Source organism: Felis catus, chromosome A1, assembly GCF_018350175.1.
Source record: "Felis catus isolate Fca126 chromosome A1, F.catus_Fca126_mat1.0, whole genome shotgun sequence".
In the NCBI taxonomy this organism is placed as follows: domain Eukaryota; kingdom Metazoa; phylum Chordata; class Mammalia; order Carnivora; family Felidae; genus Felis; species Felis catus.
This window is the reverse complement of record NC_058368.1, coordinates 73,546,307-73,569,170: the sequence shown is the minus strand read 5'-3', so window position 1 is coordinate 73,569,170 and position 22,864 is coordinate 73,546,307. Positions and strand designations below refer to the sequence as shown.

At 38.8% G+C, this 22,864-nt stretch overlaps 1 protein-coding gene across 3 annotated transcripts in view; it reads right to left on the bottom strand.

The window, feature by feature from the left end:
• Positions 1-22,864, bottom strand: part of LOC101085685 (basic immunoglobulin-like variable motif-containing protein) — a 77,783-nt gene that overhangs the window by 32,376 nt on the left and 22,543 nt on the right. For 2 of the 3 annotated variants that reach the window (XM_011280818.4, XM_023253052.2), the window contains exons 4-10: positions 21,523-21,618; positions 20,200-20,304; positions 19,892-19,986; positions 8,480-8,612; positions 7,043-7,129; positions 4,727-4,823; positions 2,194-3,859 (exon numbers count right to left, since the gene is read on the bottom strand). In XM_011280818.4, coding sequence (XP_011279120.1) covers positions 3,566-3,859; positions 4,727-4,823; positions 7,043-7,129; positions 8,480-8,612; positions 19,892-19,986; positions 20,200-20,304; positions 21,523-21,618 — 907 coding nt within the window. In that variant the 3' untranslated portion in view covers positions 2,194-3,565. Of the gene's footprint in view, positions 1-2,193; positions 3,860-4,726; positions 4,824-7,042; positions 7,130-8,479; positions 8,613-19,891; positions 19,987-20,199; positions 20,305-21,522; positions 21,619-22,864 lie in introns of those variants that run through there. The other variant, XM_023253054.2, reaches the window with a different exon arrangement.

Below are 22,864 nucleotides of genomic sequence, written 5' to 3'. Positions count from 1 at the left end.
CCTGCAACGTAGATTATAAACTTATTGAAACCAAGAATTATCTTGTTGACTGTTAGAGCCCCACTCCCAACACTTAGGGATTCCATAAATACCCCCCTAAATGACCTCTGTCGGCCTCTAATCTAAAGCTCTCCAGTACATCTTGCACCCCCTGAAAGAGAATTTCCCCGCAAGCCTGGCAGCCTTTGGTCCAAATCCTGAGTGAGCCACACAAGAGCCCTGTGTTTGTGGGCTGAGTTGTGTGCACCTCTAAAATTTGGATGTTAAAGCCCTAAACCCCAGCCAGCACCTCAGAATGTGACTCTATTTGGAGATGGGGCCTTTTAAAGGTTAAAGTTAAAAGTTAAAATGAGGTTGTGAGGGTAAACCTAATCCAATCTGACTGGCGTCCTTATCAGAGGAAATTTGGGGCACACAGAGAGACGCCAGGGATGTGCACAGTGGGGAGGACCATGTGAGGACACAGCTAGAAGGTGGCCATCTGCAAGCCAAAGAGAAAGGCTCGGGAAAAACCAAACCTGTCAACACCTTGATCTTGGACTTCCAGCCTCCAGAACTGTGAGAAAATAAATGTGTTATTTAAGCCACCCAGTCTGTATGGTAGAAGACACCATATGATCCTAAGTGAGTTTCTTCACCAATGAGAGTCTGAATAAAGTGGAGATGCCACCTCCCTGGGGTTGTTCTGAGGTCAGTGATTTAATATGAAACACCTAAGGGGTCATAGTGCTCAAATTAGTTTGTTGAGGGCGGCCTGGGTAGCTCAGTCGGTTAAGTGTCCAACTTGATCCTGGCTCAGGTCATGATCTCATAGTTCCTGAAATGGACCCAGCCCGGGACCCACGTGGAGCCTGCTGGGGATCTCTCTCCCTCTCTCTCACCACTCCTCCCCCACTCATGCATGTGCACGCGCGCTCTCTCTCAAAACAAACTTAAAAAAAGAATTGAAAATAAAATTAGTGTGTTAAATTAATGATTGAAGGAAAATATGCTACGGGTAAAACTAATGTACAAACTGTGATGGCTCACAGAGCAACTTGCCTGAGCTCTGTTAGGTGTCTGGGAAAAGGAAAATTTGGAAGTGTTTTTGCTGCTGCACCAGCTTGGCCTAAAGATGGGACACAGTAGTAGGGAAAGGAACAGTTTCAGGATTTGATCTAAATGAACATTTTTTATGCCTAAGAGCTGAGTAAAAACAAATACCCAATGAAGGCATTTGAGTATTAGAAGTGCTTTTAAAACCAGAGCAACATTTCTTGAGTACAAAATATTCTTTTGAAGGAACAGGAACTAAGGGGTGTATATTTGACTTACAGTGAATTGGTTCCTTTAGATGCTGCTTAAAGGGCTCACTATCAACATTCTGAGCAGTAAAATACACATCTTTTGGAGAAATGATAGCAAGGACTATCTACAAATCACTGTTCTAAACACTGTACGTGCATTAACTTATTTATTCTTCAAAACAATTTGTAAAATAGATGATATTATCCCCATATTACCAATGAGGAAATAAACACAGAAATATTCATCTTAACTTCCCCTACGTGATACAGCTAGCAAGTATAAAGCCAGTATTTGAGCCTTCAGTGCTTCTATGGAGACTCCTAGGAAGAGATGACCAATAAATCAAATAGGACAGGAGTGTTACTAATCTTGAAAGAGAAGTGTACAGTAACTTCCATATAGTTTTTGGAAAATTAGTCTCTGTAAACCTTACTATGCTCTTAATAACTACCAAACTTGTATATCAAGTTATTAAGTAATCCTATATATCAAGACTTTTCTAAAATTATTTATGGCCAATAGGCAATCTGTATAAACTCATCCTCTTTTCCTAGGTGTCACTGTATTCTCCATGTTGCACTTGTCTCCTTTCCTCTTGGTTCCTCCTATCTACCTCATCTCTTAAATATTTCATTAAACTCTATGAAACTGCTGATATTCAACCATGTTTGACCTACAAAAATGACAACTTTGTTTGGTCCAAGCTTATATAATTAAATTTTCTACTTCCTATTATGTAGTCTTACAGGAATCTAAAATTATAGTCATAATGTATATTGTTTCATTGATTATAAAAATCAGATATAAGATGGTTTCTTATACTACTTAGGCAGAATTGTCACGGGCTTCAAACCGAATTCCAAGGGTACTCCCTATGTAAAAGAAAGGTTCACAATATTCACATTATTAAAAGTAGAAAACAAAACTTTATTTGATGAAAACTTCTTAAAAGTTCCAGTGTGAAGTAACAAAATCAACAACCTACAAATCTCTCAGTCCTTTGCATTTCACGCAAAATATTCTCTTCAGAAAAATGACCATTTCACAATATATATCCCTGTCTGTAGGCTAGGCATGTCTGAGTGGATAAATGGATATAAAATTCAAAAGAGAAGAAAATGAAAATATTTTAAAAATAAAAATCTGAACCCTCTCCTTGAGGTGTATTGCAATATGGTTACCAACATATTCAGCACCTTGTAAGAATCAAGTTACTGATTTGAGTCATGAACAGCCCCTGAAATGAAAGAACATGTCACAGGCTGACAGCAGAAGAAAAATTGACATCAACTAGAGAGGAGCTGAAATACATGAAATCCACTCTTTCTGAACTATTTAACACTCACTACAAACAGCTAATTGTATGACTTAAAAAAGGAAGCAGCTCAGAGTTGGGAATATGGATATTTGTCCTCTGAGTGGCAATGGCATTCCTAATGCATCTTTAATGCTGTTAACAACATAGGACTCCACACTCAGGGACCAGTCAAATATTGGAAGATCTCATTTCACAGATTACCTTGGATATAGAAACTTTGAATTCCACTTTTCTTTTATTCTATCCCAAAACAAGGTTCACCGTAGACAGAAGTCTTTCAAGGCCTGAAGATCTTGTCAATGTTGGATGGTAACATACCAAGTCAAGAAAGCCAAGAATATCCCGAATCAATGCACCAATAGAAAAGATCAGTTTCTTGAGTCTTTGCTTTGCCTCTTTATTGAGGATCCTGAAAAAGTTAGTCAGGAAACAAATGAGGCAGGCAAGATGCTGCTTGCAAGTAAAAGAATTCTAGACTCGCTAAATAATTTTAAATGAGCTTTAACCATGAGAGAAAGCTAGAAATCAACAGCCCCAATTTTCTTTAAAAGGGCAGATGGTACCTTTTATCTTGAGTTTAGGAATAAAACTATCTGCAACAAATGTATGGCGATCGAGTTATAAGAAACCACTTCATGCTTAAGTATTTCAAATCATGATGCTATTAAGTGAATTTGTGTTTGATTTGTTTATATGTAATTTTATTGGATTTTGTGAAATTGTCCATAATGTTTATATACTCTTTAAAAGGACAATAATCTGTGCTTACCTGCTTCTATATCTGAAATCACCCATCATAATCATATACAAGCTTATTTACTGGAGAACTACAAGGTTATATTTTGTACCACAAGCTCTGTTCCTATTTAGTGTAGACTTAATAAAACCTTCTACTGTCTTAATGCAGTCTTGTATAGAGCAGTCGTGTGTATAACACAAGTTGTTCAATACCCAACATGGTCAGTCATTCCCATCATAATCACTGTAACCCTGGTAACCACTGTTCCTTCTCTCATGGATACTGGACATCTTTTTCCATGCCGAGTCCTGATGGAAACTAGCACTGAAAGACCGGCCCAGGCGCCCATGCTGCTTCTTGGAGATATTATCTTCACTCTCAGATTTGGCTATTCCCTGGGCATGTGTTGGAGGTTGTGATTCTTGTCTAATGGTTCCAAATGGAAAGTTCCAAAGGCCAAATCGTTGCCAATTAAGTCTCTGGAATGCTATGATGCAATGCAAATTTCCCCCAACCTGAGAAGAAAAAAAAAAAGGTTGGGTTAAGAAAGTGAAAGGAAATTAATTATACTAATAATGTGGGTTCCTATGAATTGCCTTATTTTTCCCCCTTCACCTGCCTCAAAACAGTACTTACCCTTTTCAGATACCATCAGATCACCTTATCCTGCATCATTCTTGACCAGCTGCCTTTACAAAAATATAACAATGCCCACAGGAGCCAAAACAACCCCCCACCACCCATATGACTCTCCACTGGTCACACACACTGCTGCTTCCCAATCCACATCTGCCCAATCCAAACACCAAGATCATTCCTCTTCCTGTCTCCTATATGTTCTTGATGTTAGTAGGACCATATCAGTGGAATGTCAACTCAATCCATGCAATCTACTTTCACTGAGCACCTCCCCAAGCCTCCTTGTTTGTACACATGACTCTGCTTCATGGCCACAGTTCATTTGGCTCAGAAGTGAACACCTGACCCAAGCTGGGCCAAAACTATGGGACTGAGCCTGGGCAGGCCACTCTCACCCTATCTAGACTGCTCACCTGAAAGGGAGACATAAGTTGAAGTTCTTGATCTTCAGAAAGTAAATATTCAGACAGATAAGAACAACATGTAACTCCCAGAAGAATGAGACAGAGAAGCTACTTGGCCCCTGCCACCATTCTTTTACCAGGTCCCAGTCCCTTCTGATTCCGGGCTATCCTCCTTGTGTTTTCATTCTAAAGATACCCCTCTTTCCTGAACATAATTTTCACTCTTCTATCTGAGATAATCTGAACTGGATTTCTGTTATTTACAACCTAAGGAGTACTGAGTAAAACAGTGCCTTTTGTCGGCTTGGGAAATATCTTCAGCTACAATGGTGTTCTTACCTTCTTTGTTTTTCGATACTGCAGCCCCCTCTCTAAGTGTCGGATATCTAGATATTCTGGATTTTGAGTATTGAGATCAGTAACAATATCTGCCCACCTATAGTGAAAAAGGAAGGATAAAGCACACTTTTCTCTAAGTACAAAATACCACTGTAATGGAACTTTTCACATGAGCAATTTGCTACAATATTACCATAACGATAATTCTTTCATAACAAGATTGTTCTACATCCTAAGCCCTAATTCTTTTTTTATGACAAGTCTGCTTAACCAACTATTGCCAAGATTCTCAGTTCAAAAAATGGCTACTTTCATTATGAAATACATATTTATTCAGCCCGTTAAATGACATCCTGCAGGCTAGAGTAAAAACAGCCCATATTTCCTTTTCAATTAGAGTCGGGTTTTCAAAAGATTTCAAAGTTAACATGTGTTTATTCACAGATAACATGATTGATTGTATAGAAAACACAAAGCAATTGCAAATTACTTTGGATTATAAAACTATTACTGGAATTGTGAGTGAGTCTGATAAAAATGCAAGATTCAAGGCCTATGTAGAAAAATAGATTGCATTTTTGTACACTACCAGAAACTAATTCAGAAGTGAAATTTTTTAAAGGAAGGTGCCAAGAGGTACAAACTTCCAGTTATAGGATAAATAAGTACTAGGGATGTAATATACAACATGGTGATTATAGCGAACACTGCTGTGTGACATACAGGGAAGTTGTTAAGAGAGTAGATCCTAAGAGTACTCATCACAAGGAGAATTCTTTCGTTAACCTACTGTAGTCATCATTTCACAATATATGTAAATCAAACCATCATGCTCTACACCATTAACTTATATAGCGATATGTGTCAATTATGTCTCAATAAAACTGGAAAACAAATTTTTTATTGCAAATGGTATCGATTTGCAATACCATCAAAAAACATAACAAACTTATAGATCTGTACAGCATAATGGCTACAGTTAATAATACCGTATGGTACACTTGAAACTTGCTGAGAGAGCAGATCTTAAGTGTTCTCACCACATATAGGCAGAAAAGGTAACTACGTAAGCTGATAGATATGTTAATTGACACTTGATTGTGGCAACCATTTCACAAAATGTAGATCAAATCAGCACACGGTACACTTTAAATATATACATTGTATTTGTGTATTACAACTCAATAAAGCCAGGAAAATAAAAAAAAATAAGTAAAAAAAAACAAAACAAAATAACAATATCAAATATTGGAGAAGATATGAAGAAAAGTTGGGTTCTCCATACATTGCCTGTAGGAGTATAAAATGGCATAACCCCACTGGAGAACTTTCTCCCAGTTTCTTAAATACACAGCTATCCTATAATCAGCAACCCCAATTCTAGATACCTATCCAAGAGGAAGAAAACATATAAACATGTCCTCCAAAAACTTGCACAATAAAATGTGGCAGATCCATACAGCAGAAAATTATTTGGCCATATCAAGGAATGAAGTTCTGGTCTATGCCACAACACAGATGAACACTGAAAACATTACTCTAAGTGAAAAAAGATACAAAAGTCCACATATTGTATGATTCCATTTATAGGAAATGTCCATATCAGGCCAATGCACAGAGATAGAAAGTAGATCAGTGTTGCCAGGGAGTGAGGGGAGGGGCTGGGGAGTGACTGCTAATGGGTATGGGGTTTTAGTTCCTAGAATTAGATCGTGGTGGTTGATGCTCAACTCTGAATATACGAAAATCCACTGAATTGTATACATTTTTAAAAGGGTGAACCTTATGGTATGTGAATTTTATCTCAGTGAAGCTGTTACCTAGAAATTTTCTAACGATATAAACATTAGCGTTCCTAATAGCTTTACCCACATAAGACCAAACTCAAAATAATCCAAATGGTCATCAACAGAAAAATGGATAAAAAATCGTGGTACTTACACTAGTTAATACCACTCAGCAGTAAAAAAAAAAAAAAAAAATCATGATATGCATGACAAAGTAGATGAATCTCACAAGGTTACTTAAATGATAGAAGCCAGATAAGAAAGAATATTTTATGACTCCATTTACATGAATTTCAAGAACATGCAAAGCAACCCATCATGACAGAGCAGAGGCTGTCTATGGGGACTGACAGGAAAGGAGAATGAGGGTACTTTCAATACAATGAAAATGTTCCATATCTTGATTGCAGTGATGATTACACAGGTATATTCATTTATCAAACTCCACCTAATTATACAATTAAGATCTGTGCATTTCACTATATGTAAATCTTACCTAAATTAAAGAGAATAAGGGAAGTTAACATACTTTTTACAGTGAATAGCAGGATGTTTTCTACTTGATTCTCCAATTAAGATCCAATACTCTACTTCTTGTGGTGAGAGGGGACCCCTGCTAAATATAAAACAGATTAAAAGTAGGCTTAATAAAGGTCATTCACTCCCTTGAAAATATTGCTTCTACTATGTTAATAAAAAATATACTAAAGTTATTCAAAGATGACATTCATTAATACTAGAATAGATAATTGGAGTTTAAGCTTGAACAAACTTCTTAAGACCATTAAAGAGAAAGCATAAATAAAACTTAGGTCTTGATCTCAATTATAAAATCTAGGGATAAAGAAAAAAATGAAATATACCACCTCTTAGAATCTAAAAAAAAAGAGAAAAAATCCTAGCATCCTACAAGCATTCTTCAGCTACTCCTCTCCTTTCACTGTACATTTAGAAGTTTTCAAAAGGCATCCTAAAAATGAAACCCTAAAGTCAGATGCCTAAATCCCACTCCGGGAAATTCAAGTAGATCTAGAGGGATTTGCACAGTTGTAAAGGCATCTCAGGTGATGCTTAGGTACAGGTAGAGGTGTGGAACTCTCCCCTAATGGGTACAAAGTTGGACTACCTACTTTTTCATGTTTTATGTTTGATAGATGTCTGGAGTAAAGTGAAGCCTCAGGATGAAACCATAGAAGAAACAATATACCTCACCTCCAGAGAGATGAATAAAACATTTTAGGATTCGGAGAGATCAAGTACTTTCCCTCTTGTTCCTCATTCACAAAACTATAATGTCCAGCTTCCTGGTTCTCCCAGATCTCAGGATACTGCCCCAGCATCCCCCAACCCCACAGTGCCTTGAGAGGGACTCATGCTTGCATGGCCTCCAGCCTCAAAGAACCCATCCTATCCCCAGATGAGGAAGCCATGTTCTCCCTGCCTGACCTTCAGCCTTCACCAAAAGAAGAGGGCTGCCCTCTCCTCCTCCTCAATGACCGATGCTACCCACCCAGGACAACACTGATAAATTCCACATTTTTCACTAGGAGGAAAGAAGATGCTTCTTAATGTGCTCAGTTGGGACAACTTTTTGACACAAGATCGCCTCATTTTCCATGTGAACAATGGATGAAAACACAATGACATAATACGTGAAGTCCTTTGCAATCATTTTGTAATAAAGGTAAAAGTGGTTTTTCAGATGTCTTTCATTGCACGAGTCTGAACAACAGCATCTAAGTGGATAATGTAAAAGCCCAATTAACGAAATGCAATTCTGCAAAAGAACTAGCTAAATATTTAGAGCAGAGTCTAACTTGATGCAAATGAAAGAAATAATCAAGGCTTCCAATTTCTGAGTGACTAAATATTTCCTAAATGCTTTCTTTTTTTGGTGAGTTACCCACATAAAATATGGAAATGCTTCTCTCAGTGAGTTATCCACATAAAATATGGAAATCCTTACCTGAATGCTTTATTAGCTTTAACAGGGGTTGCTTCGAAGCCAATTGGACAAAAATAATGATTTTGGCAATGATAGATATAAGCCAGTGATTCGTCTTTCAATCCATGAGTTAACTTCGACAAGGCCCCAGAAGCTACACAAAACAAAAGCAAACAAACTGAGGAACCATAAAGCACTGTGGACGCTTTACGCAAATGACTAGCTAAGGACTGAAGGGAAGACATGACTTGGAAGACACTGACATTGCTGGGGGAAAAGGAGATTTATAGATACATAAAAATATGAATATAGTTTCAGTTTTACCCTTTTGACTGAAATTCAGATAAACTGAATAGGAAACTTAAGACCTGAAATACGTCCTTGCTTACCAAATTCTTCTAATAACACCTACTTGTCTACAGAATTTAATTACCACATAAAACCTAACACCTAGTGTGTACAACAATCGTCTCAACTTTTCTGGTTGTGCACATCTGTCACGGGAAATTTCTGAATCAACATGCCCATGAGAAGCATTTTTGTTTATGGATACTATGGTACTAATAGGACTTTATAGAAGACATACAAAAGGTAGGAATTTTGAAATTAAATTAAAATACTGACAATATAGGGGTGCCTGGGTGGCTCAGTTGGTTACATGTCCGACTTCAGCTCAGGTCATGATCTCACGGTTTATGGGTTCGACCCCCCCCCCCCTTCCGCATCAGGTTCTGTGCAGACAGCTCAGAGCCTGCAGTCTGCTTTGGATTCTGTGTCTCCCTCTCTCTCTGCCCCTCCCCCACTCACGCTCGCCTGCTCTCTCTGTCTCTTTCAAAGATGAACAAACTTTAAAAAAAATTTTTTTTAAATAATGACATTCTATTATGTTCTTCTCATTCCACAGTGGTCATCTCACACAGCCCCAGTAATGTATACGTCCCCAGTTTGAAGAGCACTGATGTTGATGGGTAGATAGTACACAGACTCCAAAAATGCAGACTTTCCCCGCTAATACACACTTTAATGTTTCTACAAAAGTTACCCAAACAGGAGGGACAGGTTTCTCAAGCCAAGTAATGAGATAAGAACATCTCTCGGACAGGCTGATCATACCACAGACTCCTTCTTTTATAGTTCCCACAGCTATATTAGTTGTGAAGTAATTTCAAAAGTAGTATCATAAGCAATAAGTTTTTACCAGCACTCAATATTTAAAGCCATTGACTGAGGTCTCATTAACATGCATCTCCCGGAAGAAACTAAATTATTCATGAACAAATAGCCCATTAAAACTGGAAAGCCTAAAAATAGGTGAAGTAGATGAAAGCTTGCAATTTGTGGTTTCTCTAATTGACTTTCTGGCCAGTGAGATGGTTGGAGACCACTAAAAACAGCAGGTCAATAGCTGTAGCACAGCTAAGAAGGCAGGACCCCACCCTACCCCTGTAGATACACACGATTTGTGGGCTCCATGGAGACAATAACATTTCTGGCTTAAATTCTTTCTCCAAGGCTTCATGTAGGTCTTTCCCATAGATTTTACTTCATGGCCAGAAGCACCAGAACGTACCTGTATGGCAAGGTGATCTTTTCCACTAAAATCTCCATTTCATAATGACAAATGATAAATCTTTCTGCAGATTTTGGTTGATCTCCCCTGACAATTTAAAAACTGACACCCAAGGGCAGCTCTAAATGAAGAACCATCAGAACTAAAATTCAGAAGAGAGTCAGTATGTCACTTCCTTCATTACAGATGGGTTCTAGGATAGTGAGCAAACATAAATGTATGCATTTAGTCTCCTAACAGATTCAATAATTACAAAAGATTGGGGCGCCTGGGTGGCGCAGTCGGTTAAGCGTCCGACTTCAGCCAGGTCACGATCTCACGGTCCATGAGTTCGAGCCCCGCATCTGGCTCTGGGCTGATGGCTCGGAGCCTGGAGCCTGTTTCCGATTCTGTGACTCCCTGTTTCTCTGCCCCTCCCCCGTTCATGCTCTGTCTCTCTCTGTCCCAAAAATAAATAAACATTGAAAAAAAAAAATTTTTTTTAAAAAAATAATAATAATTACAAAAGATGGTGACACACATAGTTGGTTTAGAAAAAACTCTTCAAACCTTTCTTAAAATTGTGAAAATGCCCCATAAAAAATTTTCTGAAATGACTAAAAGTTTTAATGAAAAGAATTTTTATTTTAGCTTCTTAATGGCTATCTTTAAGTATTTCACATTATCCTTCTTTAAGTCAAATGTAACACAAAACACCTGTGAATAGTAATGAGTCTAATTTCCTAGAATATATTCAGGATTTCAGAAGCAAATGAGATAACTAAGAAAATTTGCTCTCATTAGCCTTCACATCTTTTTGTCCACTGTAAACACTCTTTGACCATGTCCTCATTTTCTAGAAGACATGAGGTGATTTTTCTTCTGTAGCATAATGGTTATGGGCTTAGTGCTAGCCAGGGATGTTTCTGCTCCTTACCGCAAGGTTCTGATTGATTTAGATTAGCAAGCTTTTTCTTAAAGGGCCAGAGAGTAAATATTTGAGGTTTGTGGGTCATGAGCACTACTCATACTACTCAACTCTGCCATGGTAGCATGGAAACAGCCATAGGCAATGTGTAAGCAAATGGATATGGCTGTGTTCCAATCAAACTTTATTTACAAAAAGGACTGTAGTTTGATGACCTCTAATTTAGATCAGTAATTTTCAGACTTTTTTCCATATGGAACCCTGGTGCAAGGAACGTTGACATGGCATACTAGTGCATAAAAAAGGCCAAAAGCAAGTTGCTGTGGCCAAAAAGGAAGTAGGGAATCTAGATCCCAAGTTCTCCCCCGACCCTGCACCAAGGCACCACCATAGAATTCCCATGGCTGACCTGAGCACAATCTGAAAATCACCATATTTCCTATCAATGGAAGACCCAGCTCTTGAAAAAGAGGTTGGATAATGCCTCTTTAGAAAGACGACAGCAATAGTTCTCAAGCTTGACACACAGGACTTGTTAAACACCTGATGGCTGGTACCCAACCCCAGAGTGTCTGAGCCAGCAGGTCTGGAGCGGGGACCAAGAATTAGTATGTCTAACAAGTTGCACAGGTGATGCTGATGTTGGCATTCTGAGAACTGGCCTAGAGTTAAAGGAAAATTTCATTTAATTCAATTCAGTAAGCAATTTCTGTGCACCTACTAAGTATACCAGGAACCGCAGGCAAACAAAAGGCAAGTGATACACAGCACCTGAAGCTGCCCTCAGAGGGAAGATAAAACGAGTAACCTTAATATAGAGTGGGATAAGACAGAGCCACAGAAAAGGGTTGTAATTCAAAGGAGGAAGAGCACATCAGGTTTGAAGAATCAAGAAAGGGGACATTCAAGACAGAACTTCACCAAGTGGTAGGATTTCAGCAATCCGGACAGAGGAACGGGCATGAGGAAAAAACAAAGTCATTACAGGGGAGGGATGTAATTAGGGAACAGCAAGTCATCTACTTTAGAATCTAGGGTGTGATAGCGTAGCAAGGCCTACCGTACAGCACCCCAAGAATTTCAGGACAAGGTCAGAAAAATGTCACCCTCTGAAATAAAAAGACAGTAAATGCAGTATTTACTACATTGAGGTAGTCATCTGAAGATGTAACTTCCAGTCAGGAGAAGAAATATCAATGTATTACTGATGGAAACTAAATTCAGAACGATGTTCAGCCTAGACCAGAGAATTTCTAAAAAAATCTGACACTTAAGTAACAAAGCAATCACTTCCAAGTGCAGGACCATGATCTGTATGGCACACAGAAGAAGAAAAGAACTAGGAGAATCAGCTGGCCAGCTGAACGGTGAGGAGATTTCCTGAGCTGCAGACAAGAGAATTCCGGTGCCTTGGTTTATTATATCTCTCACTGTAAGTTAATATATAAACAGTCTGGTTTTTTTCTGTTTCTTTAGCGTGAATTTGTTCTATACAGGTTGATTGATCATCTATAGGAAAACTGTAGAGAAGTCTAGAAGAATACATCAGAATGTATTTTACACGTTCAAAGACAAGAACCAGGGGGTGCCTGGGTGGCTCAGTCGGTTAAGCGTCCAACATCAGCTCAGGTCATGATCTCACGGTTTGTGAGTTTGAGTCCCAATTCAGGCTCTCTGCCATCAGCACAGAGCCTGCTTTGGATCCTGTGTCCCCCTCCCCCCTCCCCCTTCCCCCGCTTATGTGCACAGGTGCATGCTCTCTCTCGCACTCTCTCAAATAAACATTTAAAAAAATCCTCCATTCCTTAAAAAATAAATAAAAACAAGAACCAGATTCTTTAACCCAGCACATAATATCATCCTACAAGACTCTTCCTCCCTTGACATCTTTTAAATACAACTGGTTCAGGGGCACCTGGGTGGCTCAGTCAGTTAAGCATCTGACTTCAGCTCAGGTCCTGATCTCACAGCTTGTGGCTTCAAGCCCTGCATCCAGCTCTGTGCTGACAGCTCAGAGCCTGGAGCCTGCTTCAGATTCTGTATCTCCCTCTCTCTGCACCTCCCCTGCTCAGGCTGTGTCTCTGTCTCTGTCTTTCTCTCTCTCAGAAACAAACATTTAAAACATTTAAAAAATAATAAATAAATAGATAAATACAACTGGTTCATGTAGGACAGCAGTGACAGGCCAGTCTGCATTGGCTTTGAGTGATGCTAACAATTTTATGCTTTAAGCAAGCACTAGAGAGCTCCTAAAATAGAAGGATCTATTAGCACTACTCTTTGAAAAGATCTACCTGCCACACTGTCTAATAAGAATTGGAGAAACCAGTGGATGAGGAGAGCAGAATATTAATGCATCATCCAGCCGAGATGTGCTAAGGTTCTGTAGTAAGCTCATAGCAGTGGCCACAGTGAGAGTATCTGTGAGTAATATCGGGATAGGGCAGAGGTAGCTATTCTCTGTTACGCAAAATTAATGAGTTATGATACATACCAGAATAAAGATGACATACATGAACATTAGTACAACTGTTAAGCTAGCTGATCTTTAAAAATTAATCAAGGGGCGCCTGGGTGGCTCAGTCGATTAAGCGTCTGAATCCAGATTTTGGCTCAGGTCATGATCTCACGGTTTGTGAGTTCAAGCCCCATATCAGGCTCTGAACTGACAGCTCAGGGCCTGCTTGGGATTCTCAGTCTCTCTCTCTCTCTCTCTCACTTTTCCCTTCCCCTCTGCGTGCTCTCTCTCTCAAAATAAACTTACAAAATAAGATGAATCGAGGTTTGCCAGGCATCAATGTTGGTAGCTAAGTGAACCAAGAGTTTTAAGGTATCTGAAGAATAATAATAGTAATATAATGGTAAAACTGAACCACTAGTTTGAACTAGTTGCTGACAACTTACTCAGAGTTTTATTATGAGTAATTACATCTCTGAAAAAAAAATACTTCCCTTCATATCAACAGTTAAATCTGCTAATTGTATCAAAATCCCTGTATTATGTTTTTAGTCCATGAGTGAGCTCAGTTTCCACTGACTGAGGGACCTCTGGAAATGAGCAGGTCAGCAAACACTGGGGAGTTACAAAGTCGAAGAAACCTAGAACCCAGGAAAACAGGCCTAACAGTCCTTACAGGATAACTTAAACAAAAAGAGAATATACATTTCAAAGTATTTTTCAAGTGAACAGCAACCGGTGACAATGGTTTTCACTACTGAACAAATGAGACTACTCAGTCCACTGAGACAAATGAGAAAAGCCAATTTTAGAACTCTTTCTTCCACAAAGAGGGAGAACAGAAAGGTCTTCTGCTTGACACAGAAGCCCCTCCCTCTGACTACAATCAGAAGTTCTAGGGCGGCATGAGCGAGGTCACAGGGTACCACATATGGACTCAAAGGGCTACCGAAGGCAGTCCTTGCGGTCAAGGAGCTGGACAGACACGTCAAAAAGATGAAACGTAAGGCTGCATATGCCAAATGGCCAATGACAAATGCAAATAATCAGTCCTATAGCAATTAAGAAGTGGCACCTTAAGTGGCAGGGAAAGTTTCAGCAATATAGCAGGGTTTGTGCAGGATAACTGATTGTTGAGAAGGAAGACCAGAAAATTCCACGGTGGGAAGCGGATCAATTATCCTTCAGGAAATACACACAGAAAAAGAAATAGTCAGGGAGGCACCCGGGTGGCTCAGTCAGCTGAGCGTCCAACTCTTGATTTCAGCTCAGGTCATGATCTCATGGTTTGTGAGATGAGTCCTGCGATGTTAGCATAGAGCCTGCTTAGGATTCTCTCTCTCTCTACCTTTCTCTCTCTCAAAATAAATACATAAACTTTATTTTAAAAAAAGAAAAAGAGGGGTGCCTGGGTGGCTCAGTCAGTTAAGCATCAATTCTTGATATTGGCTCAGGTCACGATACCACAGTTCATGGGATCGAGCCCCACAATGGGCTCTGCACTGACAGTGTGGAGCCTGCTTGGGATTCTCTCTCTCCCTCTCTCTCTGCCCCTCCCTTGCTTGCCCTTTCCCTCTCTCTCTCTCTCTCTCTCTCTCTCTCTCTCTCAAAATGAATAAACATTAAAAAAATTTTAATAAAAAATTAAAAAAAGAAAAAGAAATAGGAGTCGAGTATTGTGAACATGAAATAGAACATGTGAACATGTGAACATGAATATGTGAACATGAAATATTGGAACATGAAAATAGAAATAAAACCATGAAAATATATTATTAAAATTCATTTGAAGAAATGGCAGCAATCCTACTCCCCATGCCAAGAAAAAGGGGTTGGGTCAGGGGAATAGGTGAATAGGTAGTTTATAACACTCCTCAGTGAAAAAGACTTCGTGTACGTTGGAGGAAGTTTAAACATACAGGTAAAAATGTCTGTACAGCCCAGTGCCACACAGCCTAGATTATTAGGGGCACTGGTTAATCTACACATTGAATCATTAAATTAAAAAAGTCATAAAGAACCCAAGAAATAAAATAAATAAAATAAATAAAATACAAACCCTCAAAAATCTGCAAATGAGAGTTTCTAATAAAAGTATGGCATAAAATCTTAAAGGTGGACAGGACATTTGGACAAAAATTGCTTAAAATTCCAGAAGAGTGGTTCCTAAACCAACTGTCTCCGGGGCCCTATTAGTATTTTCTTACATTCCATTAATAAATAACGACGTTTCTTAATTTGGGAATTTGATTAAATTTACATAGCTGATGTTTCTGCTATACTCAGATTTTCTTTGATATCATATTCTTTCTGATATCACATTTCTTTCATATTATAATTCCTCTGAGTCTTCATGATTCCCTTGATTTACTTTAATTTTATTGACCTTTCTCTGCATAGAACCTGCCTCTCAATCTAGATGCTTGCTGATATTCATACAACAAGAATCTACAAACTTCTCTGATGAAATCCTCTTCTCATCCATAGGCAAGAAGCAAGAAAAGAAATCCTGAGTCTCAGGCTGGTGTCTCCCGGGCCCCTCCTCATAATGCAGTCTTGGGACACCACCCTGAGAACTGTGTTATGGTATTTTTCCATTGTCTCAGACACATATGTGTGACATCCTCTCCATCAATTATTCCTTTATTTATAGAAAAGGTCTGCCAATCGCTGCTCTAGGTTAATGATTCATAGTGCGGACACATCCAAGTGGTTACACAAGACCTCTTGGGGCACAGAAACAAAATACTAGAACATTTACTTCTGTTTGTTGTCATACTTAGAAAAACTAAGCTCTACTAATATCTACTCTATGGATTGAGCATGCATGTCGCAAAAGCCACATGTCACACACGTGCAGTCCCCAGAGAAGAGTCAGAGTCCCAGAGAAGAGGTGCTGGCTTACATCAGTAATTACTGGTTAATGAATAGAATCATTATTATACTTTGTAATAATGAGAAAATGACTGTTCAAATCTTTTGGGCCAGAAAATGATTCTACTTATTTTGCGAAAATAAACATAAAGGTCTTAGGGCCAAATTATCCATTTTCCTTCACAAAAAGTCAAACGTCCCAAACCCACTTATTTGATGACAATGACACTCCAGTAAGACTGATGTCAATTACAGTCATCATGGCAGATGCTTTTAAAAAATATGTATTTTTTTTTCGGGGTGCCCTGGGCAGCTTAGTTGGTTAAGCATTCAACTCTTGATTTTGGCTCAGGTCACGGTCTCACAGTTGCATGAGTTTGAGCCCCACATTGGGCTCTGCGCACTGACCACACGGGGCCTGCTTGGGATTCTCCCTCTCTCCCTCTCTCTCTGCCCCTTCCCTGCTCGTGCTTTCTCTGTCTCTCTCTAAATAAATAAATAAACTTAAAAAAAATAAAAACATTTACTTATTTATTTTTAAGGGAGAGAGAGAGAGAGAGAGAGAGAGAGAGAGCACTCAAGTGGGGGAGGGTGGAGAGAGAGGAGGACAGAGGATCCAAGCAGGCTCCTGCTGACAGCAGAGAGCCTGATGCAGACACAAAGCTCAAACTTGTGAACCCTGAGATCATTGACCTGAGCTGAAGTTGGATGCTTAATCGACTGAGCCACCCAGCTGCCCCTGACAGATACTTTTCTTAAAAAGAAAAAAATGTAACAATCTAAAAATGAAACAAAACCCTTGTGCTAAGGAGAAATAGAGCATTTGGGAGAAAAAATGTTCAGTAACATTTCTATTGGTATATAATTTTGTTGGTGAAAATGAGGTATGTTAATTATAAAAAATACTAGCCATATAATAGCTCTAAAATGTGCAAGGACCGTTAAAAGCAGCCAACACTAGGACCCACGGAGCAAGTGGTTAGGTTTGAGATCTGCAACCAGGAGACCTAATCTGACACCTAAAAATATCACTCACTAGCTGTGTAACTCTGTTCAGTTTATTGAACTTTCTGCACATCTCAGTTTCCTCATCAGTAAAGGGGGAATGACACATCTGTGCAGGACTGATATGGAATTAAAGCAAGTAAATCAGTACAGTGCCTAGCACAACTAAATTCCCACTAAAAGATGGTTTTACTACTATAAAGCCAATGCTTAAAAACTAAGAAATAATAATATATAGTAAAATGTATCAAAAATTCCCTTCATTTCAATGAAATTACCTTCGAAAGTTTACACCATACGGGCAAGGTGACAGTGGTCAATGTGATATACCATATGATCATGGCCATGATAAACATCTTTTTTTACAGGCTGATATTATAAGCTATCAACACCATAAACTAAAGTACAGACCTGGCAAGGGTAAAAATCTAGAACCAACATAATTAATATTATTTTCCTTTAACTTGAAAAGATAAGGTATAAGGTGTTTCTTTCCTAGAACAAAAAATATATACATTCTTAGGAAATGTGTCATCTGGCTAATAAGGAGAAATTACTAAATATTAGTAAAAAGTACATTAGGGAACACCAGGGTTACCAAAGATGTTCCTTACTTGTCAGTGCTGATGTGGCTCAGTCAGTTAAGCATCTGACTTTGGCTCGGGTCTTGATCTCATGGTTCATGAGTTCGAGCCCCACATTGGGCTCTCTGCTATCAGGACAGAGCCTGCCTTGGTTCCTCTGTCCTGTTCTCTCTGCCCCTCCCCAGCTCGTGCTCTCTCTGTCTCTCAAAAATAAACATTTTTTTTTTCAAGTTCAAAATTAAGCCAATAATCTAAATGATATGGAAAACTATATATCCATAACCAGTACTACTCCTGGTTAAACAGTGCTTGGTTTAGTTACTATATGCATATCGATGAATAAATCTGGTTTTAAGGAACAGATGTTGATCAGAATACATAAATTAATCACAGAAATAAGATAATATCCATGGTATATTGTTGTCTAAATAATTCTGAGTTTAGGACTGTTTCATACAACTAAACATACATAAATGTGAAAATAAACACAAATATATAAAACACAAAGTTTTTAAGCTGATACATCATTTTATCTTCCCTGTGATACATATATCCTACATCACCCTGCCAATGACATTACAAAAACACTGGTTAAAATATTGAAAAGATCGTTAAAATACGTAACTGATGCACTTCCAGAGATTAAAAAAGAGATAAAAATAGATCTTAAGAAGGCTTTTGTCCTGAGGGTTTCTGCTAAGCCCCATAAAATTTAAGGTACTTCAATGGGTGCAGGAAGGATGCAGGAAGTAAGCCTGGGGTTGCCCAGGACGGAGAGGGAAGGAAACCAGAATATGTCACCCAAAATATGCCTCTTTGACATAAAAATTATTTTGAGCGGAAGGCAATTAAGAAGCCACAAATGCAGGAAAAGCTCTCTCAACCCTCCCCCTCCCAACCTAAAGGCAGGATGTAAATTTTTCTTTTACTGGAGACAGACTCTTAGCCCAGAGATGGCACCAGAGGAATATGCAAGCAAATCTTACTCCATTAATGCCTTCCCAAAAATGTAACCTTCCCACAGTCTGCTGTCCTGGGACACTGAAAACGGCTTCCCTTTGTCCTGTCACTTCTTTACAAAGGTAATTGTTCTTTGTTGCAGAGGGTAAGTAAGCTGTCCTAAGCCACCACGCTGAGTTACTTTTCAGTGAGGTTTCTCCCACCTCAAGTTGTGCTGTAAGCATTCATAAACTGGCTTTCTCTTGTTAATCTGTCAAATATAACTAGCATATAACTAAACAATCCTTAAAATCAATTACTCTTGGGGTACCTGGGTGGCTCAGTCAGTTAAGCGTCCGACTTCAGCTCAGGTCATGATCTCGCGGTCCGTGAGTTCGAGCCCCGCGTCAGGCTCTGGGCTGACGGCTCAGAGCCTGGAGCCTGATTCTGATTCTGTGTCTCCCTCTCTCTCTGCCCCTCCCCCGTTCATGCTCTGTCTCTCTCTGTCTCAAAAATAAATAAAACGTTAAAAAAAAAAATCAATTACTCTGTGATAGCCAAGACTATTCTATCATGGAACTTTGTCACTTTCAAAGTCCATTGTCCTGTTATTAGATGTTATTATGTAGGCCTAACATCAAATATTCTACAATCTTGGCATTCTTTTTTAGGAAGAGGAGCTACAAATTCCATGTTTCTTCCTGAAAGACTTTTACCAGCATGCGCGTGCGCGCGCACGCACACACACACACACACACACACACACACACACACACACCCCACAGGCCCAAATAATACAAATAATGTGTTGAAACAGTGTTTAGGACATGTTTCAAAACTCTAAAAGTTCTACATGCAAAGAGGAGGACAATTAAAAATATTCACCGGTATATGGGAAAGCACCCTACAGATCTCTATTACAATTTCCCCCTTGGATAAAGACATATAAAAGTAAAGACCGTGTTCAGGGTTTACAGAACGCCCCATTAATCAAATCAGCCAATCTCTGTGATGGATCCTAAAGTGTGTGTGTGTGTGTGTGTGTGTGTGTGTGTGTGTGTGTGTGTGTGTAAAAATCTTCCATGTGTTTACCTACCAGTTTCTCCGGCTGTTTTATTCTTCCCATGAGGCTTATATAGAACGTACGAGCATCCTTTTACGTGAAAGTGGTCATTAATTTGTCTAAACCATCTGCAAATGACAAGAAAATGTGCTCATAGCAATATTTCCATAGCACAGATAACATCAATGCCATTCCAGAGAAATTCGGGCAGCACCCAAGTTTGGCATATCCATAGCAGTTGGGGCCCAGCAGCTGGAAACCTGGTCCACAATCCACTTCTACAGCACTGCTATTTCACAGAACTAGAAATAAGGTATTGTCTATAAGTGAGGACTTCATACCTCATAAGTGTTGTATTTCCAGTGAAAGGGCCGAACCTAATATCTTCAAATGGAGGTTGAAAGCCCAAAATATGTAAAGCTTCTTCTTGGGTAACAGGTGGCAGACTAGAAAAGAAACATTGCCTTTCATTTTACGGTTCCAGTCGCATGCAAATGATAACCTGTCTCAACGTTCATATGTGCATCTGATTTGGTTTTTGTTTTGTTGTTATTTTTTTTTCTTCTTTTTTTTTTTTAATTTACACCTGAGTTAGCATAGAGTGCAACAATGATTTCAGGAGTAGGTTCCAGGGATTCATCCCTATGTGTAACACCCAGTGCTCATCCCAACAACTGTCCTGCATCTGATTTGTAAACAATTTTACTAACACAGGTGACCTTTGAACGATGTGGGTTTAAACTGTGCACTTACACACAGATTTTTTCTTTATAAATTCAGTGCAGAACTATAAATGTATTTTCTCTTTCTTAATGAATTTCTTAGTAACATCTTTGTTCTCTAGCTTACTTCATTGTAAAAATACAGCATATAATACATACAAAATACTACATACAAAATATGTGTTCATCTACTGTTTATTGGTAAGGTTTCTGGTCAACGGTAGACTGTTAGTAGTTAAGTTTTGGGGGAGTCAAAAATAATATGTGGATTTTAGACTGCCCTAACCCCTGCATTGTTTAAGGGTCAACTGCATTTTTAATGTTTATTTTGTCACAATAATGCATACTTACTTTTTTTTAATTTTTTTTTAACGTTTATTCATTTTTGAGAGACAGAGAGAGACAGAGCATGAGCGGGAAGGGGAAGAGAGAGGGAGACATATCTGAAACAGGCTCCAGGCTCTGAGCTGACAGCACAGAGCCTGACGTGGGGCTCAAACTCACAAACTGCGAGATCCTGACCTGAGCCGAAGTCAGACGTTCAACCGACTGAACCACCCAGGCGCCCCAATAATGCATACTTATTATTTTCAGCTAAAGGCTTATAAAAAATAGCAATTTTCTTCTCGATTTATGAAAAATCTATTTTTAAAAATGTCCAATTACAGGAGTGCCTGGGTAGCTCAGTTGGTTGAGTATCTGGCTCAGGTCATGATCTCAGGGTCATGGGATCAAGCCCTGCGTGGTGCCTGCTTAAGATTTTCTCTCTCTCTCTCTCTCTCTCTCTCTCTCTCTCTCTCCCTCTGCCCCTCACCCCACTCTAAAAATAATAAAAATAAAAGAAATAAAATATTTAAAAAGAAATCTTCAATGACAGAAAAAGCAATACAAAGTAACTTTGGAATTTGGAGTTTAGGGATACCACTAAATTAACATACTTACTTTCCAGCTCCTATTGTGCTGTACAAGAAATTCCAACAAGAAATTAATGAGGAGATGCCACAAGAAGTCTTATATTGCGGTCGGCTTATGCAGTACCTGAGAAAACAAAACGTTGCTTTCTTCACTTGAATGAATACAAAATATGCATATAGAAATATAACACTCATGGCAACTAAATGTGTTAACATAATGAAAGCTTCTCTCATTAAAGCCAAGGTAAAATCTTTACTCCCTTAAAATATTTTTGTATTTATTAAACATATCAGAAATGCATGCACAGCAACAATAAACCATCCAGTTTAATAAAGTTAGCTAAGTTTAACCACTAATTAAAGTAGATGTTATCCAAACCAATGGAAAAAAATGATATATAAATGCAGATACCAACTACTAAAATTTCAGCATAAGTTACTAGTTGAGCTGCATACATGATTATTTGCAACTTCAAAAATACTGGAGAAATGAAACAAAGCATTGTCCCCATGTATCAACTTTTCAGAGATTTTTCAACTCAGACTACAAAACATCCATTTATCACCCACTGTGTCCAACTAAAACCAGCAGCTCCATTGTCACAGAGAATTTTTTCTTTTTAGAATTTTATTTTTTAATTTTTTTTTTTTTTTTTTTTTTTTTTTTTTGAGAGAGAGAGAGCACGAGCTGGGGTGAGGCACAGAGAGACGAAGGCAGAGGATCAGAAGCAGACTCCACACTGACAGCAGAGAGCAGATGCGGGGCTTGAACTCACGAGCCGTGAGATCATGACCTGAGCCAAAGTCCAATGCTTAACCAACTAAGCCAGCCAGGCACCCCGTATCACAGAGAATTTTAAAATGTAGCACAAAATCCTTCCATAGCACAATTTCATTGCACTGACTAATCCAGACAATTTTCCAAACAGTCATGTGTCAAGTGACCACAGCTAACATGAACAGAGGAGAAAAGAAGCAGACTATTCAATTAAAAAAAAAAAAAAAGAAAGAAAGAAATAGTGGGGCGCCTGGTGGCTCAGTCGACTAAGCATTTGACTTCAGCTCAGGTCATGGTCTCACAGCTTGTGGGTTTGAGCCCTGCATCAAGCTCTGTGTTGAGAGTTTAGAGCCTGGAGCCTGCTTCAGATTCTGTGTCTCCCTCTCTCTCTCTCTTGCCCTCCCCGGTCATGCTCTGTCTCTGTGTCTCTCAAAAATAAATAAGCATTAAAAAATTTAAAAAAAAAATAGCATTGGGTTTTAAATTATTTCCCTAACTGCTTCCTTTTTTTTTTTTTTTTTTTTAGTAATCTCTATACCCTTGAAGCTCAAACCCACAACCCTGAGATCAAGAGTCACAGGTTCTACTGACT